At 35.5% G+C, this 21,730-nt stretch overlaps 1 protein-coding gene across 1 annotated transcript; it reads right to left on the bottom strand.

Moving 5' to 3' along the window:
• Positions 1-869: 869 nt before the first annotated feature.
• On the bottom strand, positions 870-21,730 carry LOC105779829 (G-type lectin S-receptor-like serine/threonine-protein kinase At4g27290). Its single transcript, XM_052624147.1, is given in 13 exon segments — positions 870-1,175; positions 1,261-1,411; positions 1,490-1,643; positions 1,646-1,727; positions 1,820-2,029; positions 2,100-2,212; positions 2,307-2,441; positions 2,725-2,942; positions 3,228-3,350; positions 3,352-3,460; positions 7,451-7,477; positions 21,402-21,501; positions 21,503-21,730. Coding segments are annotated over 13 exon segments (1,956 nt in total).

Raw genomic sequence — 21,730 nt, 5'->3', positions numbered from 1 at the left:
GTGGGAGTTGTTAAGTATTAGGTAATTGTTTGTAACTTAATGCCTCAATGAAAATCAGTGTGTTGAGATCATTTTGATTATCATTTTTCAGTTTCTTTTCTTTCTTTTTTGCCGATAACCTCAACACATCATGCTTGCGTTTTTATAGAATTTTCAACATATGTTTGGGTACAAAAAATAAGATTGGGATGATGAGATTTGCAAAACAAGATGCTGGTCGTAATCTAACTATTTTGATCCAATTATTTCAAGCTAACTAATATTGGTGATTTTATAAAAAGAGGTGAGCAGATATCAATAGAATTGGTTTTCAACTTCTTAGCTCATTATTGCCAAATAAATTCCATGCCTTCAACCCATCATGTTGTAGGTTCAGGAATATACATACAAACCTGCTTGCTTGCTTGTGCATTAAGCAAAACAGAAAACAATATAGGCCTTAATTCAGGCAAGGTAAATAATTATACCAACTGATATCTTCTACAGAAGATGATTCTTGGTGGCTTGATGAGTGAGACTCCAATATTCCTTTCATTGAATAAACAAATTGAACACGCAAAGATGCTTAGAAGATGTAGCGGCAAAAATAAATAAAAAAAGTCATGCATTTATGTGTTAATGGGCTGACTTTGACAAATTGATAACCTAATGGATCTGGCATTGCTTATTAAAGGGCGACTGTCTAAAAGTAAATGAAAGAAAACAAGCATAACACCTGGCTATCCTGAAGTTTCATTTGTCAACATCTCATCTTCTTCTACTTGGTCTAATTTGTCACCTGATTTATAGATTTCTCTTTTGTCATTATATGAATGAAACAAAGCCTAATTGATTTATCCAAACATATCATAAAGGTATGTTGGAAGCATTTATCGTGGCTTTAATGATGTAGTATAAGATTCATTTATCAAGTACATTTCATTTTCTACTGATATAGAGTCAGCTATGGGCAGATTTCTTTGAATGAAAAACTCAGGCTACTCCGGTTGGGGTAATATACTCTCACCACACAACATGAGCAATACTAATGACATGTTTGGTCTATCTGAAGGACTTTGTTGCACACATAGGAGAGCTACATTGATGCATCTTAAAACTTGGGTTGCATCGTATGAATCGCCCAATGCTTTATCGATTTGTTCTAATGGCCTTTTTTCAGCCCATAATCTCCATGCCTGAGAAGTTAGAATCACAAATGATGTTATTGTTTGAAACAGAAAACAAAAAAGTGTACTTTTGTTATTCAGTCTTATGTCTTACATGTCTAAAAAGATTATGATCATGGTCCGGATGGGAAAATCCCCTGTTTTTCTTTCCTGATATTATCTCCAGAACCAAAACCCCGAAGCTAAAGACATCAGATTTCATTGAAAAAAGCCCGTCTAAGGCATATTCAAGTGACATGTAACCGCTGCAATAGAAAATGTTAGATTAGAACATTAAAAACAGCCTGGAATATGCATCCGACAAGTCTCGCTTATATACATACTATGTCCCAACCACTCTTTTAGTTTTAGCCTGAATCTGATCTACTCCGAACTTCCGAGCCAAGCCGAAGTCTGAAATCTTTGGGTTCATTTCATTATCTAGTAAAATATTGCTTGCTTTGAGATATCTATGGATAATCTTCAATCTAGAGTCAGATGAAGATAAAGAACCCCTCTAGCAATTCCATCAATAATATGCATTCGGATACGCCAGTCAAGTAGTTTTCTTCTTGTTTGATTTGTAACCATCAAAAAAGATATATCAAAATGGATAACAGAAAACCCGAGAGGTAGGGGGCAAAAGAAGATTTAGGAGATTGTAGACTCAAACGGAAAATAAAGTAGTCTAAACTTTTGTTAGGCATATACTCATAAATTAGCATCCTCTCAGCTTTCCTAATGCAGCAACCAAAAAGCTTTACAAAATTGCGGTGCTGAAGTTTAGCAATCAATGTTACTTCATTTTTGAACTCTTCGATTCCTTGTCCCGAATTCTTTGAAAGTCTCTTCACTGCTATTTCTTGCCCCTCAATCAATGTGCCCTTAAATTTATAATGTGCAAAATGGTTAAATAGCGAGTGAAGTATAATTTAAAGAATGCAGCTTATTTACCCTATAAATAGGACCGAATCCACCTTGGCCCAGCTTGTTGTCGCTTGAGAAGTTATTCGTTGTCGTAGATATGGTTGCAAAATCGAATACAGGCAACTCTAAATCTTCTTCACCTGATTGTCATTGAACTAGTATGAGATTGACTGAAATATTGTAGAACTAACAATGTTATGATTGTGGTTATAGTTGGTAAATGTGTTCTTTTACCCGTGTTTTTGAGCTTCATCTTCCGGACATACAACACCGATGCTAGTATTGTCATTCTGCTGGCTATTATGACAGTGCTAGCTATGATTGCTGCCTTCTGCTTTTCTTTTAGCTTTCCTTTGCTTCGAATATGATCTGAAAGAAATACGAATAATTAGTCAAAAAAATGGTTTCATGTTTAAAACACATATCCCAAATGTTTATACTCAATTTCATTGATCAATCTAAATGGAAAACAGAGAAGGAACATTACTTAGATCAGAAGTAGCCAGCCTGATATAAAGGTCTTGTCCACCCTCACTGAATTCTATGATGTAAATTAGGTCTCCGAACCACAGCAGGTAGCCACAGCCTCCCTCTCAGATATCTAAATTTGCGTATGCAGTGCAAGAGCAATTCTTCAAACACAATTCCTCACAGCCCTTAAGATTGATGCTAATGTCTGACCAAGATTTGGAAGTGTCCAGAATCTTCAGTCTGGTTTGCTTGAGAAAGCTATCTCTACCATCACAGGCCAATGGTGTTCTTCGAGTACATCCTTTTGACCAATCTACCGAACCCAAATCCCCAGGAGATGCTAATCTGCCCATGAACCCTTCCAAGCATTTACATGAAGGAGATTTGTCGATACTGCAACTAGAATATGGTCCAAAATAGGCATAGATATAACACTGATCTGATTGTGTAGAGGAAAAAACCTCCCAGTCATTTTTTCCATCATTCCATATGGAGCGTTGTACTAGACCTGATGGATTCAATAAATACCTTGAAAAGATAAACTTATTTCGAGGCCCGAATTTGTAATAAACCTCATCCTTATTCAAGACAAACTCATATGAATATACTGTGTAATCTTTAGGCAATGATCTTCCCGTAAAATAAACACCATTCCATGATCTTGCATTAAACAATACTTAAGGCCCCTTCTTAAGAACAAGCTGTGGTAACCCCTGTGGCTCGATCCTGAAAGAATATAGGCCTGTAGCAGGATCTTCTACGCTTTTCAAAGATGATATATGCCAGTCAAAACCGGTGACAAAGTTTATTACCGTAAGGATAATCAAAACTCTGCCAAAGAAATTTTGTCGGATCATTATCATTTCGGTCTTTCACTACGAAATTTCCCGAATCCAGGAGTTGTGCAATTGGCTCCTCTGCTTCATTTCTTGATGTATTGGAAAATCAAACTGTTTGACACCATTTTTTTTGTTAAAACGGGATCGACTTAGATTTTGAAAATGAAAACGAACACGGGAGTCGCCACCAATCTTTTTTGAGGAGGTGTAATCGGGTCACCTCGGAAAATGGCTATTTTTAATAAACAATTCAATTTATTAAAACAACGCTTTTTGGTCTACGAAATTCAAAAAAAATGGGTTTGGGAGTCAGTTGCGTACGAGGAAGGATTAGCACCCTCGTAACGCCCAAAATTGGTACCTAGTTGATTAATTAATGTATTGGTGTCGAGGATTGGAAATTTTGAAAAGTTTTAAAAATACGATCCTTTGTCAAAACATTGAAAATTTTTGAGATAGAGGCATATTTTCACGTTAATCGAGAAATAAAATTATGTCCCGTAAGTTAGGACGCAATGTCTAAAGTTCCCGATATGAGAATGAATACCGAAAAGATTATTTTAAAACGATATTAGATTATCTCAAGTTTTAGAAAAATGATCGTGTCCCGTAAGTTAAAACATGATCCTTTGCTAATTCTCACGATCGTTTAAAATTTTTGTTTCAAAAGATTTGTGTATTTGGATTTATCGAGAAAATCGAAACCCCATAAGTTAGGGCACAATCTTATCGAATCAAAATACAAGGCTTTACTTGTTTTAAAATCATGATTCATGCATCGAATAAATTAATCTAACTCAAAATGGTAGAAATGAAATTCGTTGTTAATACGCGTATAAAACAATATCGAATACATGAGTATAAAAAATAATATGAGCAACAGTAATAAAAAATAGATGAATAAAAGGACAAATCAATAACACACAAAATAACAAGTATGTAAGCAAATAAAATTAAAACGTTTTTTAAATAATAATGAAAATGTAAACATAAAATGAATAAAATTATAAAAATGTAAAAAATGTATGGATGTATATATATATATATATATAAATTATAAGACATAATAAGAAATATAAATAAGCATGTACAGATATATTTATGAAAATTAAAAGATATGTATATAGATATGTATATAAATTACATAATATAAAAATATAAGTATATAAATATGTGTCGAAACCATCTTTTGAAAAACAAAAATGTTTTAGGTTGTCGACTTTTTTAAAAAATTAAAATTGGGAGTCGCCACCAATCTTTGTTAGGGTGTGATTGGATCACCTAAAAAAACGGCTTTGGTCTACGAGTTTTAGAAAAACAGATCCGGGAGTCAGTTACGTATGAGGAAGGATTAGCACCCTCGTAACGCCCAAAATTGGTACCTAGTTAATTAATTAGTGTCTTAAGGTCGAGAATTTGGAAAAAACGTAATCCTTAGCAAAACTTAAAAGGCTACATATTAAGACCCTTATTATTTCAGAGAAAGAAGATACCACACTCAATGCGTTAGGTCACAGCATTCTAATTTTCCCCAAAATACTTGTACAATAAAATTTTAAAAGAGCATCCACTTATCCAAGATTTAAGAAATCACACCCAATACGTTAGGGCACGATTCTTCTAGAATCTCAAACTCAGAATATTTCATTTACTTTAAAAGAACATCCACTTATCCAAGATTTAAGAAATCACACCCAATACGTTAGGGCACAATTCCTTTAAAATCCCAAACTCGGAATATTTCCTTTATTGTTTTTAGAAAAAAAATTCATTTCGAGAAATCAATGCGTCACATCCAATACGTTAGGACACAACGTGTTGAATTCCCAATAATGAATTCTTATTTTTGATTAAAGAGAAATGCTCGATTGTTAGACTTAACGAAGAAAATCGGAACCCAATACGTTAGGGCTCAATTTCCTTGAAAATCCTAAATTCAAGCATTCTCTCAATTTTGAAAAGTTTGAAATCGAGTAAAGAATGATGTGATGCTATATTAAATATACAATTCAATAATAAATATTACAAAGGCCTAGAAATAATATAAATAAATGAATAAATAAAATCAATATACATAATAAAAATAATCACATACAAAATATCAAATAAATCATAAAAACAATTCTTTTAACATATAAACGAAAACATGAATTAATAATCGAATGAAGAAAATAAACAAAATATAAAGAATAAAAGGCACATAATATATACATTGAAATTAAAAGCCATACACATAATTTACATATGTAACTTTGGATTAAAATTTATAAAAGCGAGAATATATAATGCATTTGTGAAAATAAAATATAAATTATAAAGTAAGTGTTAAAAATACATATATTTGAGCATTTAAAATATATATATATTCATATATATATACAAGTATATAAAAAGCTGGTTAAAATATTAATATGTATACATACATATATATACAAAGATAAATATAACATATATAGATTATAAAAAATAATTATATATAAATAAAATAAAAATAAAAATAAGTACCTCATATTAAAAAATAAATATATAAATATATTAGTTTTAAAAAAATATAAATACGCACATAGAAACAAGTATATATATAGCTAAAATAATAATAATTACATATGAAAATAATAATAATAATAATAATAATAATAATAATAATAATAATAATAATTACATTAAAAAATTAACTAATTTTAAGAAAAATATAAAAGGATTAAATTGAACTACAAGTAAACAAATTTGGGGTCAATCTGCAAATAAATAAAATTTGGAGGACTGGAAGGAAAATTTTCCCTTCTTCTCTAAAACGGTGTCGTTCAAAATGATTAAATTGGAATTTAAAATAAATAAAAGGGTAAATTAAAAAAATAAAGAAAACTTAATTACAAAAAACATTAAAAGGCGGAGGGGCTAAATAAATAAATAAATAAAATTCGCAGTGGTATCACCTTCTCCCTTTTTTGAAATCGTGAATAAGTAAAAAAAATAATCGAAAGAAAAAAATAGTAAGCCACCTTTAAAAAACTGCAAATCATTCTTTTTTATTCCTCTTCCTCTTTTCTCTTTTTTTTTACAATGAAGGGAGAGGCCTCTATTTATAGTTGAGCCTCCCCAAATCCAACAATGAGATCAATTACATCAACTATTGAGATTAAAGGGTATCTACAAATTAAATCTCTAAGATTACAAAATCATATCTTCTAAGATTACATATCATATCTAAGATTTCATATATCATATCTAAGATTGCATATCATATCTAGGATTGCATATCATATCTAAGATTGCATATCCTCAAAAATTATGTTTCCATATGTGAGTCCGGGCTAAAATTGGGTATTACAGCTGCCCCTCTTTGCTCGTTGTCGTGTAACAGGAACGGAGCAAAGACTTTAAAAGTGCCCAATTTTGCCCGGTCTTGCTGGAACATGAAACTCATCTTCTTCAAGTAGCCTCATTCCTTCCTACTGCATCTTCAAAAGTATAGGAGCTAGTGCTTCAATCTATTCCACTGCAACTACAGGGAGATAAGACTTACAATCTTCAATCAATTCCACTGTTGCCCAGGGAAGTAGAATTACTGGCTTCAATGTACTCCACTGTAACCACAGGGAGGTAAAATCCGCCATCTTCTATCTACTCCACTACTGCTTAAGGAGATAAAATATGAAATCTTCAATCTATTCCACAGTTGCCCAAGGAAGTAAAATTACTGGCTTCAATGTACTCCACTATAACCACAGGAAGAGTAAAATCCGCCATCTTCGATCTGCTCCACTACTGCTTAGGGAGATAATATCTGAAATCTTCAATCCATTCCACTATTGTCCAGGGAAGTAGAATTACTGGCTTCAATGTACTCCACTATAACCACAGGGAGGAAAAATCCGCCATCTTCGATCTGCTCCACTATCGCTAGGAGATAAGATCTGAAATCTTCAATCTATTCCATTGTTGCCTGGGAAGTAGAATTATCGCCTTCAATGTACTCCACTATAACCACGGGAGGTAAAATCGCCATCTTCGATCTGCTCCACTATCGCTTAGGAGATAAGATCTGAAATCTTCAATCTATTCCACTTGTTGTCCGGGAAGTAGAATTATCGCCTTCAATGTACTACACTATAACCACAGGGAGGTAAAATCCGCCATCTTCGATCTGCTCCACTACTGCTTAGGGAGATAAGATCTGAAATCTTCAATCTATTCCACTGTTGCCCAGGGAAGTAGAATTACTGCCTTCAATGTACTCCACTATAACCACAGGGAGGCAAAATCCGCCATCTTCGATCTGCTCCACCACTGCTTAGGGAGATAGGATCTGAAATCTTCAATCTATTCCACTGTTGTCCAGGGAAGTAGAATTACTGGCTTCAATGTACAACACTATAACCACAGGGAGGTAAAATCCGCCATCTTCGATCTGCTCCACTTCTGCTTAGGGAGATAAGATCTGAAATCTTCAATTTATTCCACTGTTGTCCAGAGAAGTAGAATTACTGGCTTTAATGTACTCCACTATAACCGCATGGAGGTAAAATCCGCCATCTTCGATCTGCTCCACTACTACTTAGGGAAATAAGATCTGAAATCTTCAATCTATTCCACTGTTGTCCAGGAAAGTAGAATTACTAGCTTCAATGTACTCCACTATAACCATAGGGAGGTAAGATCCGCCATCTTCGATCTGCTCCACTACTGCTTAGGGAGATAAGATCTGAACTCTTCAATCTATTCCACTGTTGCCCAGGGAAGTAGAATTACTGCCTTCAATGTACTCCACTATAACCACAGGGAGGTAAAATCTGCCATCTTCGATCCGCTCCACTCTCGCTAGGGAGATAAGATCTCAAATCTTCAATCTATTCCACGTGGTCCGGGAAGTAGAATTATCGGCTTCAATGTACTCCACTATCATCGGAGGAGGTAAAATCGCCATCTTGATCTACTCCACTATCGCTAGGAGATAAGATCTGAAATCTTCAATCTATTCCACTGTTGCCCAGGGAAGTAGAATTACTGCCTTCAATGTACTCCACTATAACCATAGGGAGGTAAAATACACCATCTTCTATCTGCTCCACTACTGCTTAGGGAGATAAGATCTGAAATCTTCAATCTATTTCACTGTTGTCCGTGGAAGTAGAATTATCGCTTCAATGTACTCCACTATAACCACGGGAGGTAAAATCCGCCATCTTCGATCTGCTCCACTACTGCTTAGGGAGATAAGATCTGAAATCTTCAATTTATTCCACTGTTGTCCAGGGAAGTAGAATTACTGGCTTCAATGTAATCCATTATAACCGCAGGGAGGTAAAATCCGCCATCTTCGATCTGTTCCACTACTGCTTAGGGAGATAAGATCTGAAATTTTCAATCTATTCCACTATTGCCCAGGGAAGTAGAATTACTGCCTTCAATGTACTCGACTATAACCACAGGAAGGTAAAATACGCCATCTTGATCTGCTCCACTCTCGCTAGGAGATAAGATCTGAAATCTTCAATCTATTCCATTGTTGCCCGTGGAAGTAGAATTACTGCCTTCACTGTACTCCACTATAACCACAGGGAGGTAAAATCCGCCATCTTCGATCTGCTCCACTACTGCTTAGGGAGATAAGATCTGAAATCTTCAATCTATTCCACTGTTGTCCAGGGAAGTAGAATTATTGGCTTCAATGTACTCCACTATAACCACAGGGAGGTAAAATCCGCCATCTTCGATCTGCTCCACTATTGCTTAGGGAGATAAGATCTGAAATCTTCAATTTGTTCCACTGTTGTCCAGGGAAGTAGAATTACGGGCTTCAATGTACTCCACTATAATCGCAGGGAGGTAAAATACGCCATCTTCGATCTGCTCCACTACTGCTTAGGGAGATAATATTTGAAATCTTCAATCTATTCTACTGTTGCCCAGGGAAGTTGAATTACTGGCTTCAATGTACTCCACTATAACCACAGGGAGGTAAAATCCGCCATCTTCGATCTGCTCCACTCTCGCTTAGGAGATAAGATCTGAAATCTTCAATCTATTCCACTGTTGTCCAGGGAAGTAGAATTACTGGCTTCAATGTACTACACTATAACCACAGGGAGGTAAAATCCGCCATCTTCGATCTGCTCCACTATTGCTTAGGGAGATAAGATCTGAAATCTTCAATTTGTTCCACTGTTGTCCAGGGAAGTAGAATTACGGGCTTCAATGTACTCCACTATAATCGCAGGGAGGTAAAATCTGCCATCTTCGATCTGCTCCACTACTGCTTAGGGAGATAATATCTGAAATCTTCAATCTATTCTACTGTTGCCCAGGGAAGTTGAATTACTGGCTTCAATGTACTCCACTATAACCACAGGAGGTAAAATCCGCCATCTTCGATCTGCTCCACTACTGCTTAGGGAGATAAGATCTGAAATCTTCAATTTATTCAACTGTTGTCCAGGAAAGTAGAATTACTGGCTTCAATGTACTCCACTATAACCGCAGGGAGGTAAAATCCGCCACCTTCGATCTGCTTCACTACTGCTTAGGGAAATAAGATCTGAAATCTTCAATCTATTCCACTGTTGTCCAGGAAAGTAGAATTACTGGCTTCAATGTACTCCACTATAACCATAGGGAGGTAAAATCCGCCATCTTCGATCTGCTCCACTACTGCTTAGGGAGATAAGATCTTAAATCTTCAATCTATTCTACTGTTGCCCAGGGAAGTAGAATTACTGCCTTCAATGTACTCCACTATAACCACAGGGAGGTAAAATCAGTCATCTTCGATCTGCTCCACTACTGCTTAGGGAGATAATATCTGAAATCTTCAATCTATTCCACTGTTGTCTAGAGAAGTAAAATTACTGGCTTCAATGTACTCCACTATAATTAGAGGGAGGTAAAATCTGCCATCTTCGATCTGCTCCACTACTGCTTAGGGAGATAAGATCTGAAATATTCAATCTATTCCACTGTTGTCCAGGGAAGTAGAATTATTGGCTTCAATGTACTCCACTATAACCACAGGGAGGTAAAATACGCCATATTCGATCTGTTCCACTACTGCTTAGGGAGATAAGATCTGAAATATTCAATCTATTCCACTGTTGTCCAGGGAAGTAGAATTATTGGCTTCAATGTACTCCACTATAACCACAGGGAGGTAAAATTCGCCATCTTCGATCTGCTCCACTACTGCTTAGGGAGATAAGATCTGAAATCTTCAATTTATTCCACTGTTGTCCAGGGAAGTAGAATTACTGGCTTCAATGTACTCCATTATAACCGTAGGGAGGGAAAATTCGCCATCTTCGATCTGTTCCACTACTGCTTAGGGAGATAAGATCTGAAATTTTCAATCTATTCCACTGTTGCCCAGGGAAGTAGAATTACTGCCTTCAATGTACTCAACTATAACCACAGAGAGGTAAAATACGCCATCTTCGATCTGCTCCACTACTGCTTAGGGAGATAAGATCTGAAATCTTCAATCTATTCCACTGTTGCCCAGGGAAGTAGAATTACTCGCTTCAATGTACTCCACTATAACCACAAGGAGGTAAAATCCGCCATCTTCGATCTGCTCCACTACTGCTTAGGGAGATAAGATCTGAAATCTTCAATTTATTCTACTGTTGTCCAGGGAAGTAGAATTACTGGCTTCAATGTACAACACTATAACCACAGGGAGGTAAAATCTGCCATCTTCGGTCTGCTCCACTACTGCTTAGGTGGATAAGATCTGAAATCTTCAATTTATTCCATTGTTGTCCAGGGAAGTAGAATTACTGGCTTCAATGTACTCCACTATAATCGCAGGGAGGTAAAATACGCCATCTTCGATCTGCTCGACTACTGCTTAGGGAGATAAGATCTGAAATATTCAATCTATTCTACTGTTGCCCAGGGAAGTTGAATTACTGGTTTCAATGTACTCCACTATAACCACAGGGAGGTAAAATCCGCCATCTTCGATCTGCTCCACTACTGGTTAGGGAGATAAGATCTGAAATCTTCAATCTATTCCATCGTTGTCCGTGGAAGTAGAATTATCGGCTTCAATGTACTACACTATAACCACAGGGAGGTAAAATCCGCCATCTTCGATCTGCTCCACTCATCGCTAGGAGATAAGATCTGAAATCTTCAATTTATTCCATTGTTGTCCGGAAAGTAGAATTATCGGCTTCAATGTACTCCACTATAACCGCAGGAGGTAAAATCGCCACCTTCGATCGCTCCACTCATCGCTAGGAAATAAGATCTCAAATCTTCAATCTATTCCATCGTTGTCCGGAAAGTAGAATTACGGCTTCAATGTGCTCCACTATAACCATAGGGGTAAATCCGCCATCTTCGATCTGCTCCACTATCGCTAGGGAGATAAGATCTGAAATCTTCAATCTATTCTAGTGTTGCCTGGGAAGTAGAATTATCGCCTTCAATGTACTCCACTATAACCACGGGAGGTAAAATCGCCATCTTCGATCTGCTCCACTCATCGCTAGGGAGATAAGATCTGAAATCTTCAATCTATTCCACTGTTGTCCAGAGAAGTAGAATTACTGGCTTCAATGTACTCCACTATAATCAGAGGGAGGTAAAATCCGTCATCTTCGATCTGCTCCACTACTGCTTTGGGAGATAAGATCTGAAATCTTCAATCTATTCCACTGTTGCCCAGAGAAGTAGAATTACTGCTTCAATGTACTCCACTATAACCACAGGGAGGTAAAATACGCCATCTTCGATCTGCTCCACTCTCGCTAGGGAGATAAGATCTGAAATCTTCAATCTATTCCATTGTTGTCCGGGAAGTAGAATTATCGGCTTCAACGTACTCCACTATAACCACGGGAGGTAAAATCGCCATCTTCGATCCGCTCCACTCATCGCTAAGGAGATAAGATCTGAAATCTTCAATCTATTCCACTATTGTCCAGAAAGTAGAATTATCGCCGTCAATGTACTCCACTATAACCACGGGAGGTAAAATCGCCATCTTGATCCGCTCCACTCATCGCTTAGGAGATAAGATCCGAAATCTTCAATCTATTCCACTGTTGTCTAGGGAAGTAGAATTATTGGCTTCAATGTACTCCACTATAACCACAGGGAGGTAAAATCTGCCATCTTCGATCTGCTCCACTACTGCTTAGGGAAATAAGATCTAAAATCTTCAATCTATTCCAGTGTTGCCCAGGGAAGTAGAATAACTGGCTTCAATGTACTCCACTATAACCACAGGGAGGTAAAATCTGCCATCTTCGATCATTTCCACTGTCAATGCAGGAAGACAAGATTTGTTATTTCACTGATCTGTTCTCTGTGGAACATGGCCTGTATAATGAACCTAATTATGCCTAATGATTAGAATGGCATGATCAAAATGCATCAAATGCTCCTAACTAGACATGTATGAATGGTGCTTGCATGAATGCAAAATTTTATTTTTCCGAGAATGATCCCGTTTAGGTTGTCATTACTCAAAGTTTATTAAGGCTTTGTGACTAACGTGCTACAACGCCTTCTTGGTTGACTGGCTTTTCTAAAGAAACATTTAGCCAGGTTGCCCCCCACTGTGAACCTCCAAGTTTAATCCATTGGGGTGCAAAAATTCATAGCATCGTTCTCCCACTGTAACCCAAGAGTATATGACTTTTCTTCAATCCTCTCCTATCACAATTTAGAGATACAGGATCTAAATCTTTCTAGTCTCTTACACCATTCCCAAGGTGTCGTACCAAAGGCTCACGCGCAACTGAAGGCTCTCTTCCCTGAGGTAACCTCTTTCTATTGCCTGGTGATCATTAATTGCTTGTTGATCTAGGCTTTGTCATCAACACGACATCCAATTTTTGACAACAAAATCCAAAGAGAAAGTCCTAGTTTAGACTGTTCCTTTTCAGATTTCCAACCTTTAATCCCGGTGTGTTCTAAATAATAGTCCTATTTCAGGCTCTTGTATTATTTAGAAACTTCTAGAATAATATACAAAACTTCCTTCGTGAAAGTTTTATTAGTCCATTGATCATTATTCTAATGCAACATGCTTGCAAAAAGAACAAAACGATGGATGAAATAAAGATAATTCTGAGCATAACTTGAAATAAATTATCAAAGATAGTAAAGAAGAATAACAAAGAGATTAATTGGGAATACGTATCTTGGAAACGAATGAAGTGTTCCGAGAATAACAAATTTAGTATAAATAATATGAATATTGGGTGCCCTAGATATCGCAGCTTGAACTTCTCTGTACAAACTTTTTTTTTTGAAGATTCATCTGAGTTTGACATGTGTTTAGGAGATCCACAGTACTCTGCCAATGCCCCAAGATGTTGCCTACATTTTCTTGATAATTCAGGTATACCAAGATCACCACATGCCCCAAGTTGCTCTAATCACCTCGTGCCCCATTCTAATAAATATTTGAGCCGCCCTTTTCGGGTTTTCAACTCAAATCCCCTTTGGTCTCAAAGTGTCCTTTGCAGGTTTTCACTTTGGCCTCTCCATTTTTCCTTTTTTTTTCATTTTTTTTGTTTTTGTTTTTGTTTTTTTTTGAATCTGAACTCATAGGATTAGACAAGTCTTCGTTATCCCTTTCGATCAGAACCAATGTAAAATCTTCTTTGTGATCAAATTTCTTTGATAGAGCCTTTTGGGGCATAATTTTAACTATGACGAAAACTTTGGATCTTCCTCTTCAATTAATATGAAATCTAACAACGGAGAAATGACAACTTGACTTCGACGGGCTAAACCATTATGAGCCAAAGAAGAAGGCATTGCCCCGGCAAAGAATGCATCGTTCATGATGTTAATCTTGAACATACTGTAAATTTTTTTTTATTGCATTATTATTCAGACTACAATGTCAATGCATACCCAAGCATGACCATATGAAGACATCTTTGAACTTTTTGAAGTAACTCAACAAGGTTCTGCTTCATTTCTTTGGTTATGCACGCTCCCTTAAGGTCACAATCTCCATTGTCTCCTTATGAGGTAAGATTTCATTCCTGTTCGACCATCTGTAACAAGTCTGAAAATAGGCAACAATCTATGCCATCTTTAAAGTCATGAGATCCCTCTAAACACATATCTCACTAAAAGGAACTTCTGAATTCGTAACAGCATCACTCATGTCGTTGATATCTGGGGACCCATAATAGGTACCAAATAATATACAAAAGAATGTATGAATAATCATTTGTACAATTATGAATGAATAGAATAATATGGAAGAAGATCCGAAAGAATGAAAGTATAATTATTCGAAAAGAATGAAAGAATATTGGCTTAAAAATGAATGCAAAGATGTATTTTATTAGAATAACAACGTTCAGACATGAGCCTATTTCATAAAGGAATTCTTATTGCCTCTAGGCTGAAGGCAACAAGTGTGTTTTAAACATTACTCTGAGTAATCTCTAAATACTACAGGGGCTTCTTCTGCAGTCTAATTATTTAAAACACTTCCAAGTCTATAAGGGCAAAAATCTGACAAGGTCTCTTCTTTAGTTGTTTCATCGTGAACACTTCTTGACTCCCCTTCATATTCAATCATGACTTGGTACTAGATGAACCATCTATCTTGACAATACCCATGTTGATGAATTTTTCAACTAGCTTTTTGAAGGTAATGCAATTTTCTATAGAATGCCCTGTAATTCCTGCATGATAATCACATTGTGCACTTGCATCATACCATTTGGGATACGGGGGCTGTGGAGGCTTCACATGTAAATGAGCAACAACATGCGCATTGAATAAGCTTTGATACAGCTCCTTGTACGGCATTGGAATTGACGTGAACTGGAGCTTTTCAGTACCTGGCTTCACACTTAATTCTTGTCTTGATGAACCCTGTTGGTTAGCAATCAATTTGTCGTTCGTATTCACGTTGTTCACCTCATTTCCCTTTTCTTTTGAGGCTTGCCTTCTGTTATTTCCTCCAGCATCAATCTTTCCGCTCCTTATGACACTTTTAATCATTTCACCATTCATGATTATGTCAGAAAAGCTTTTTGCCGTACTCCCTAACATATGTGTGATGAATGGAGCTTTCAATGTATTTATGAATAACATTGTCATTTCCCTTTCCAAGAGCGGTGGCTGAACTTGGACGGCGACCTCCTTCCACCTCTGTACATACTGCCTGAAGCTTTCATTTGATTTCTTTTCCAAATTCTGTAAGGTGATTCTATCAGGAACCATATATGTCACATGACTGTACTGCTTTATGAATGCCTGTACCAAATCTCTTCATGAATTAATCTGGGTACGGTTCAATCGATTGTACCACTTGGATGCTGCCCCTGTGAGGCTATCCTGGAAGCAATGAATCAAGAGTTGGTCATTATTGACATAACCGGTCATTCGTCTACAGAACATGGTAATACGAGCTTCGGGGCTACTGGTTTCATTATATTTCTCAAACTCTGGCATTTTAAATTTGTAAGGTAGCACTAAATTCGGAACCAGACTCAATTCTTTAGCATCCATCCCATAGTAGCCTTCTGCACATTCCATCGCTCTAAATTTCTCTTCCAACCATTTGTACTTTTTCTCTAGCTGTTTTGGCAATTCATCATTCATTTTCTCTTTTCTAGCCGTCTCATCGAAATCAGGGATAGCAGGATTAACAAAGTTGGCTCTGGGGTTAGAGCCTGATCCTGCTTGGAGATTCAATAGCGTTGCAGCGTCACCCAGAGGATTAATGGTAACAGAGGACCTACGCGGGTATATCTCAACTTGTTGGGGGGTAAAGTCTGGAGGATAAACAGGTCCCTCATTGTCTCATTCTTGATTATTGAGCACAGAGCCTTTTCCTTTATCAGTTCCTTTGTTGAACCATTGAGTTAACTGAGTCATCTTACTCCCTTGAGATTCTATCATTTTGTCTATCATTTTTTGCTGCTAATTCATTTGCTTTTGAAGTTGCTACTGCATTTCCTTTTGGGATTGTTCTAGTCTTTCCATCCTTTGATCCATATCCTTTAGTTTTCAATCGAGTACCATAGCGGTGTTTAGTAGGCTGGTTGGTTTCCAGATTAACTGAGGAATGATTTATATCAATTAGAATCTTTTAGTGGACTTTAATGCATATGATATCATGTAATGTGAATGCATGCAATGAATGCATAAAGAGATGTTGATTCTGATTCAATTCCATTTAAAGAACTTGACTAGAAAACAAATCTCTTTATATAAAATAAATATTTATACGGCCTTACCCTCATAGGCGAAGACATTCGATGTTCTTCTTCATTCGAGTGTTAAGATAAATCTCACGAACTCTTCAAAAACGTCTCTTCTATCTCCTTTTTGCTCGATCCGGGCCGTAACTTGTTGTTCACTCATCCTCGTGATGCTCATTGGCTTCTCTTTAAGAAGGTTCAACGGTTCTCAAATAATCTCTGTCATCTTGAATTCTTGGGCAACGGAGCCATAGTCCTCCATTAAATTATCATCCTTCTCTTATCATGTGTTCTTGGACCATATTCAGACAACCATATTGTCATCCACTTTATCAAGAAACTCATTTTCTTATGACCAGCTCTCTATTTAGCAATTGAACATGAATCAACACCTCTTTTATAATGAAATGAAATGCCATGACATGTAAATAAAACACGAAAAGTCAGTATCATATAAACATATAATATAATAGTAAAATTCCTACTCGAATATCTACTAGGGTTTAGTATAGTTCTACTTAGGGTGGATTCCTAAGGTTCATTATATGAGGTTTGGCTTCTAGAGTAAAGATACCCGAACCAGCAGATTCCTCAATCCTCACCCATTATAGGCTCATATGGATCGAGTTCGGTTCAGGGGAATACATTTCCCTATGGCTACACGGAGATGAAAATCTCACGAAGACATAGGTACGGATGTATCCCGAAAGCAATCCACTACACTACACGGAGGTGAACCTCATGAAGGCATAGCTTCTTACTCCCACTTAAAAGGGTAAAATTGTTCAACTCATGAAATGCATAATGCAAACAATATTTAAACAAGAAGGTAAGGAATGCAAAAGGATGTTATGAGTTTTTTTAAAAAATATTTTCTCGACCATAAGACAAAAGTTAATTAACTTTGTGGCTCGACTCTCTTATTTTTTTTAAAAAGTCCCCAGTGGAGTCGCCAAGCTGTCGAAACCATCTTTTGAAAAACAAAAATGTTTTAGGTTGTCGACTTTTTTAAAAAATTAAAATTGGGAGTCACCACCAATCTCTATTAGGGTGTGATTGGATCACTTAAAAAAACGGCTTTGGTCTACGAGTTTTAGAAAAACGGATCCGGGAGTCAGTTACGTATGAGGAAGGATTAGCACCCTCGTAATGCCCAAAATTGGTACCTAGTTAATTAATTAGTGTCTTAAGGTCGAGAATTTGGAAAAAATGTAATCCTTAGCAAAACTTAAAAGGCTACATATTAAGACCCTTATTATTTCATAGAAAGAAGATACCACACCCAATGCGTTAGGTCACAGCATTCTAATTTTCCCCAAAATGAATTGGGCCAAAATACTTGTACAATAAAATTTTGAAAGAACATCCACTTATCCAAGATTTAAGAAATCACACCCAATACGTTAGGGCACGATTCCTCTAGAATCCCAAACTCGGAATATTTCCTTTACTTTAAAAGAACATCCACTTATCCAAGATTTAAGAAATCACACCCAATACGTTAGGGCACAATTCCTTTAAAATCCCAAACTCGGAATATTTCCTTTATTGTTTTTAGAAAAAAAATTCATTTCGAGAAATCAATGCGTCACATCCAATACGTTAGGACACAACGTGTTGAATTCCCAATAATGAATTCTTATTTTTTGATTAAAGAGAAATGCTCGATTGTTAGACTTAACGAAGAAAATCGGAACCCAATACGTTAGGGCTCAATTTCCTTGAAAATCCTAAATTCAAGCATTCTCTCAATTTTGAAAAGTTTGAAATCGAGTAAAGAATGATGTGATGCTATATTAAATATACAATGCAATAATAAATATTACAAAGGCCTAGAAATAATATAAATAAATGAATAAATAAAATCAATATACATAATAAAAATAATCACATACAAAATATCAAATAAATCATAAAAAACAATTCTTTTTAACATATAAACGAAAACATGAATTAATAATCGAATGAAGAAAATAAACAAAATATAAAGAATAAAAGGCACATAATATATAAATTGAAATTAAAAGCCATACACATAATTTACATATGTAACTTTGGATTAAAATTTATAAAAGCGGAATATATAATGCATTTGTGAAAATAAAATATAAATTATAAAGTAAGTGTTAAAAATACATATATTTGAGCATTTAAAATATATATATTCATATATATATACAAGTATATAAAAAACTGGTTAAAAATATTAATATGCATACATACATATATATACAAAGATAAATATAACATATATAGATTATAAAAAATAATTATATATAAATAAAATAAAATAAAAATAAGTACCTCATATTAAAAAATAAATATGCTAAATATATTAGTTTTTAAAAAAATATAAATACGCACATAGAAACAAGTATATATACAGCTAAAATAATAATAATTACATATGAAAATAATAATAATAATAATAATAATTACATTAACAAAATTAACTAATTTTAAGAAAAATATAAAAAGGATTAAATTGAACTACAAGTAAACAAATTTGGGGTCAATCTACAAATAAATAAAATTTGGAGGACTAAATTGAACGAGCGAATTACATAGAGGGGCTGGAAGGGAAATTTTCCCTTCTTCTCTAAAACGGTGTCGTTCAAAAGGATTAAATTGGAATTTAAAATAAATAAAAGGGTAAATTAAAAAATAAAGAAAACTTAATTACAAAAACATTAAAAGGCGGAGGGGCTAAATAAAAAAATAAATAAAATTCGCAATGGTATCACATTCTCCCTTTTTTAAAATCGTGAATAAGTAAAAAAAATAATCTAAAGAAAAAAAATAGTAAGCCACCTTTAAAAAACTACAAATCGTTCTTTTTTATTCCTCTTCCTCTTTTCCCTTTTTTTTTTACAATGAAGGGAGAGGCCTCTATTTATAGTTGAGCCTCCCCAAATCCAACGGTACAAATCAATTACATCAACGGCTGAGATTAAAGGGTATCTACAAATTAAATCTCTAAGATTACAAAATCATATCTTCTAAGATTACATATCATATCTAAGATTGCATATATCATATCTAAGATTGCATATCATATCTAGGATTGCATATCATATCTAAGATTGCATATCCTCAAAAATTATGTTTCCATATGTGAGCCCGGGCTAAAATTGGGTATTACAATATGTATATACGTATTTATGAAAATTAAAAAAATGTGTATATAGATATATATAACTACGTATGTAAATTATATAATATAAAAATATATAAGTATGTATATATATAAAATTCATGTACGTATATGCATATATTATAAAAAACGTATGTATATAAAAAATGAGATATAAAGATAAATTTATAATAACTTTTAAATATATACGTATATGTATTAGAAAAATATATGCGTATATGTAATATGTATAACAAACTTTTAGAATAAAAAATGCATAAATGAGATCAGGATAATAATATTAATAATAAATAATAATACAGTATAATAATGTTAATACTATTAAAATAATTAATTTAATAGGAAGAATAATTATAATAGCAGGTTAAGGACTAAATCAAAAAGTAAACAAGGTTTTAGGGCTCAAATTAAAAATGAGAAGTACAAAAAGGACTAAAATGAAACTAGACGAAGTTTTTAGGGCAAATCAGTAACAAATAAGAGAAAAAGGACCAAAATGATATGTGTGACAACTAACGGGGTCCAAATAGGAATAAAACCCAAATCTGCACACGCGTCATTCACTGGGGGGCATACGAAAGACTAAATTGAAAGAGAATTAAAATTATGTGGTAAAATAGAAAAATAAAAAAGGACAAAATCGAAAACCACGAGAGAAGCGGAAGGACTCGCCAAGAAAATATCCCATTAGTATGGAAACACGCGGATCTGATCTCCGGGTCGGGTCGAACTCGGGTCGGCCCTTGGGTTTTTATGCTAAACGGCGTCATTTTGGCCACTGATGCTAAGGTCCAAAACGACGCCATTTTTACACCTTATAAATACTAAAAAATCAACAAAAAAACATTTTATCCCTTATTTTTAGAAAAAAACCAGAGGCCTCCCCTCCTAAGACCGGCTTAAGTCTCTGATCGAGGGATCCGGCGCACCTCCGCTGTAGCTCTGCCGCAAGTGGCGGCCGGGGGTGCAAAATCTGGCCTTTCTTAGCCCCACTTAAAGTTTGTCACCCCTAGAACTTGGATTCAAGGTTGAATCCTTTGAAAGGTGGCCACGAACCCTAGAACTAAATGGAAACCGTTCGGCTTCTCCTCCTCCGGCGCGGCGCAAGTAAACCCCCTTTCCTTTCTTTTATTTTTTTATACTTAGAAATGAAAAAATATAAAAATAAACAAGGTAACAGATTTAAAAAAGAGACAGTAATCACCTCAAAGTTTTTGTTTTTATTTTTCGAATCTTTTCATACAATATCTCCTTTTTTTTCCCTCCCCCTTTTAAATCGTTTGGTTGCTGGCTTATAAAGCCGAAACACCAATTTTTTCTTTTACTTTTCACTTCTGTTGCTTCTATTGTTCTTGCTTTTTTTCTTGCTGTTTCTTTTTGGTTCTTTTGCAGGCGTTGGGTCAATTGGCAGAAAGATTTCCATTTTGGTGCAACTGGAGGCCGCCTCGGGCGTCGAACGTGCTGCTGAGGCACAGGGGCAGCAGGGGGAAACTACGCCTTAGGGTTAGGGTTCTGGTTTCTTTACTGAAACCAGTTTAGGTTGTGGACATATCGGACTTGATTTTTTTGGGCCAGTTGGGGTTTAATTTGGGCCATGTGGTTTGAGCTGGCATTGTAATGGACTTTATTTTTATTGATTTTGGGTCTTTAGACCCAGGTCAAAATTGACCTGTTACACAAACAATGCCTTTGGTGCCATTCATAATTGAAAGAATTCCATCGTCATTGATACTTAAAACTCCAGAGGCATCAGAAACTGAAGTTTCCCTATTGAGTATTGACAACCCATACAACAGTCCCAGTTGACACTTTCTTGTACCAAATTCCCACATACCTCTTAGAATTCCCAGGACTGAAAAATCCCAGTTCAAAGTTTCCACCAGCTGACAAAAGAGTTTCACCATCTTTTATGGACTGCCCCGGAGTTATAGTGTTTAGTGCCAAAGTTCTTGTAGTAAAGAAGAGAAGCAAGCACAGAAAAAGAACCAATAAGAAGGCTTCTTCCAT

The sequence above is a fragment of the Gossypium raimondii genome, chromosome 1 (assembly GCF_025698545.1).
Source record: "Gossypium raimondii isolate GPD5lz chromosome 1, ASM2569854v1, whole genome shotgun sequence".
NCBI lineage: Eukaryota > Viridiplantae > Streptophyta > Magnoliopsida > Malvales > Malvaceae > Gossypium > Gossypium raimondii.
Note: the sequence above shows the minus strand (reverse complement) of the source record. Positions and strands in the feature narration are given on the sequence as shown.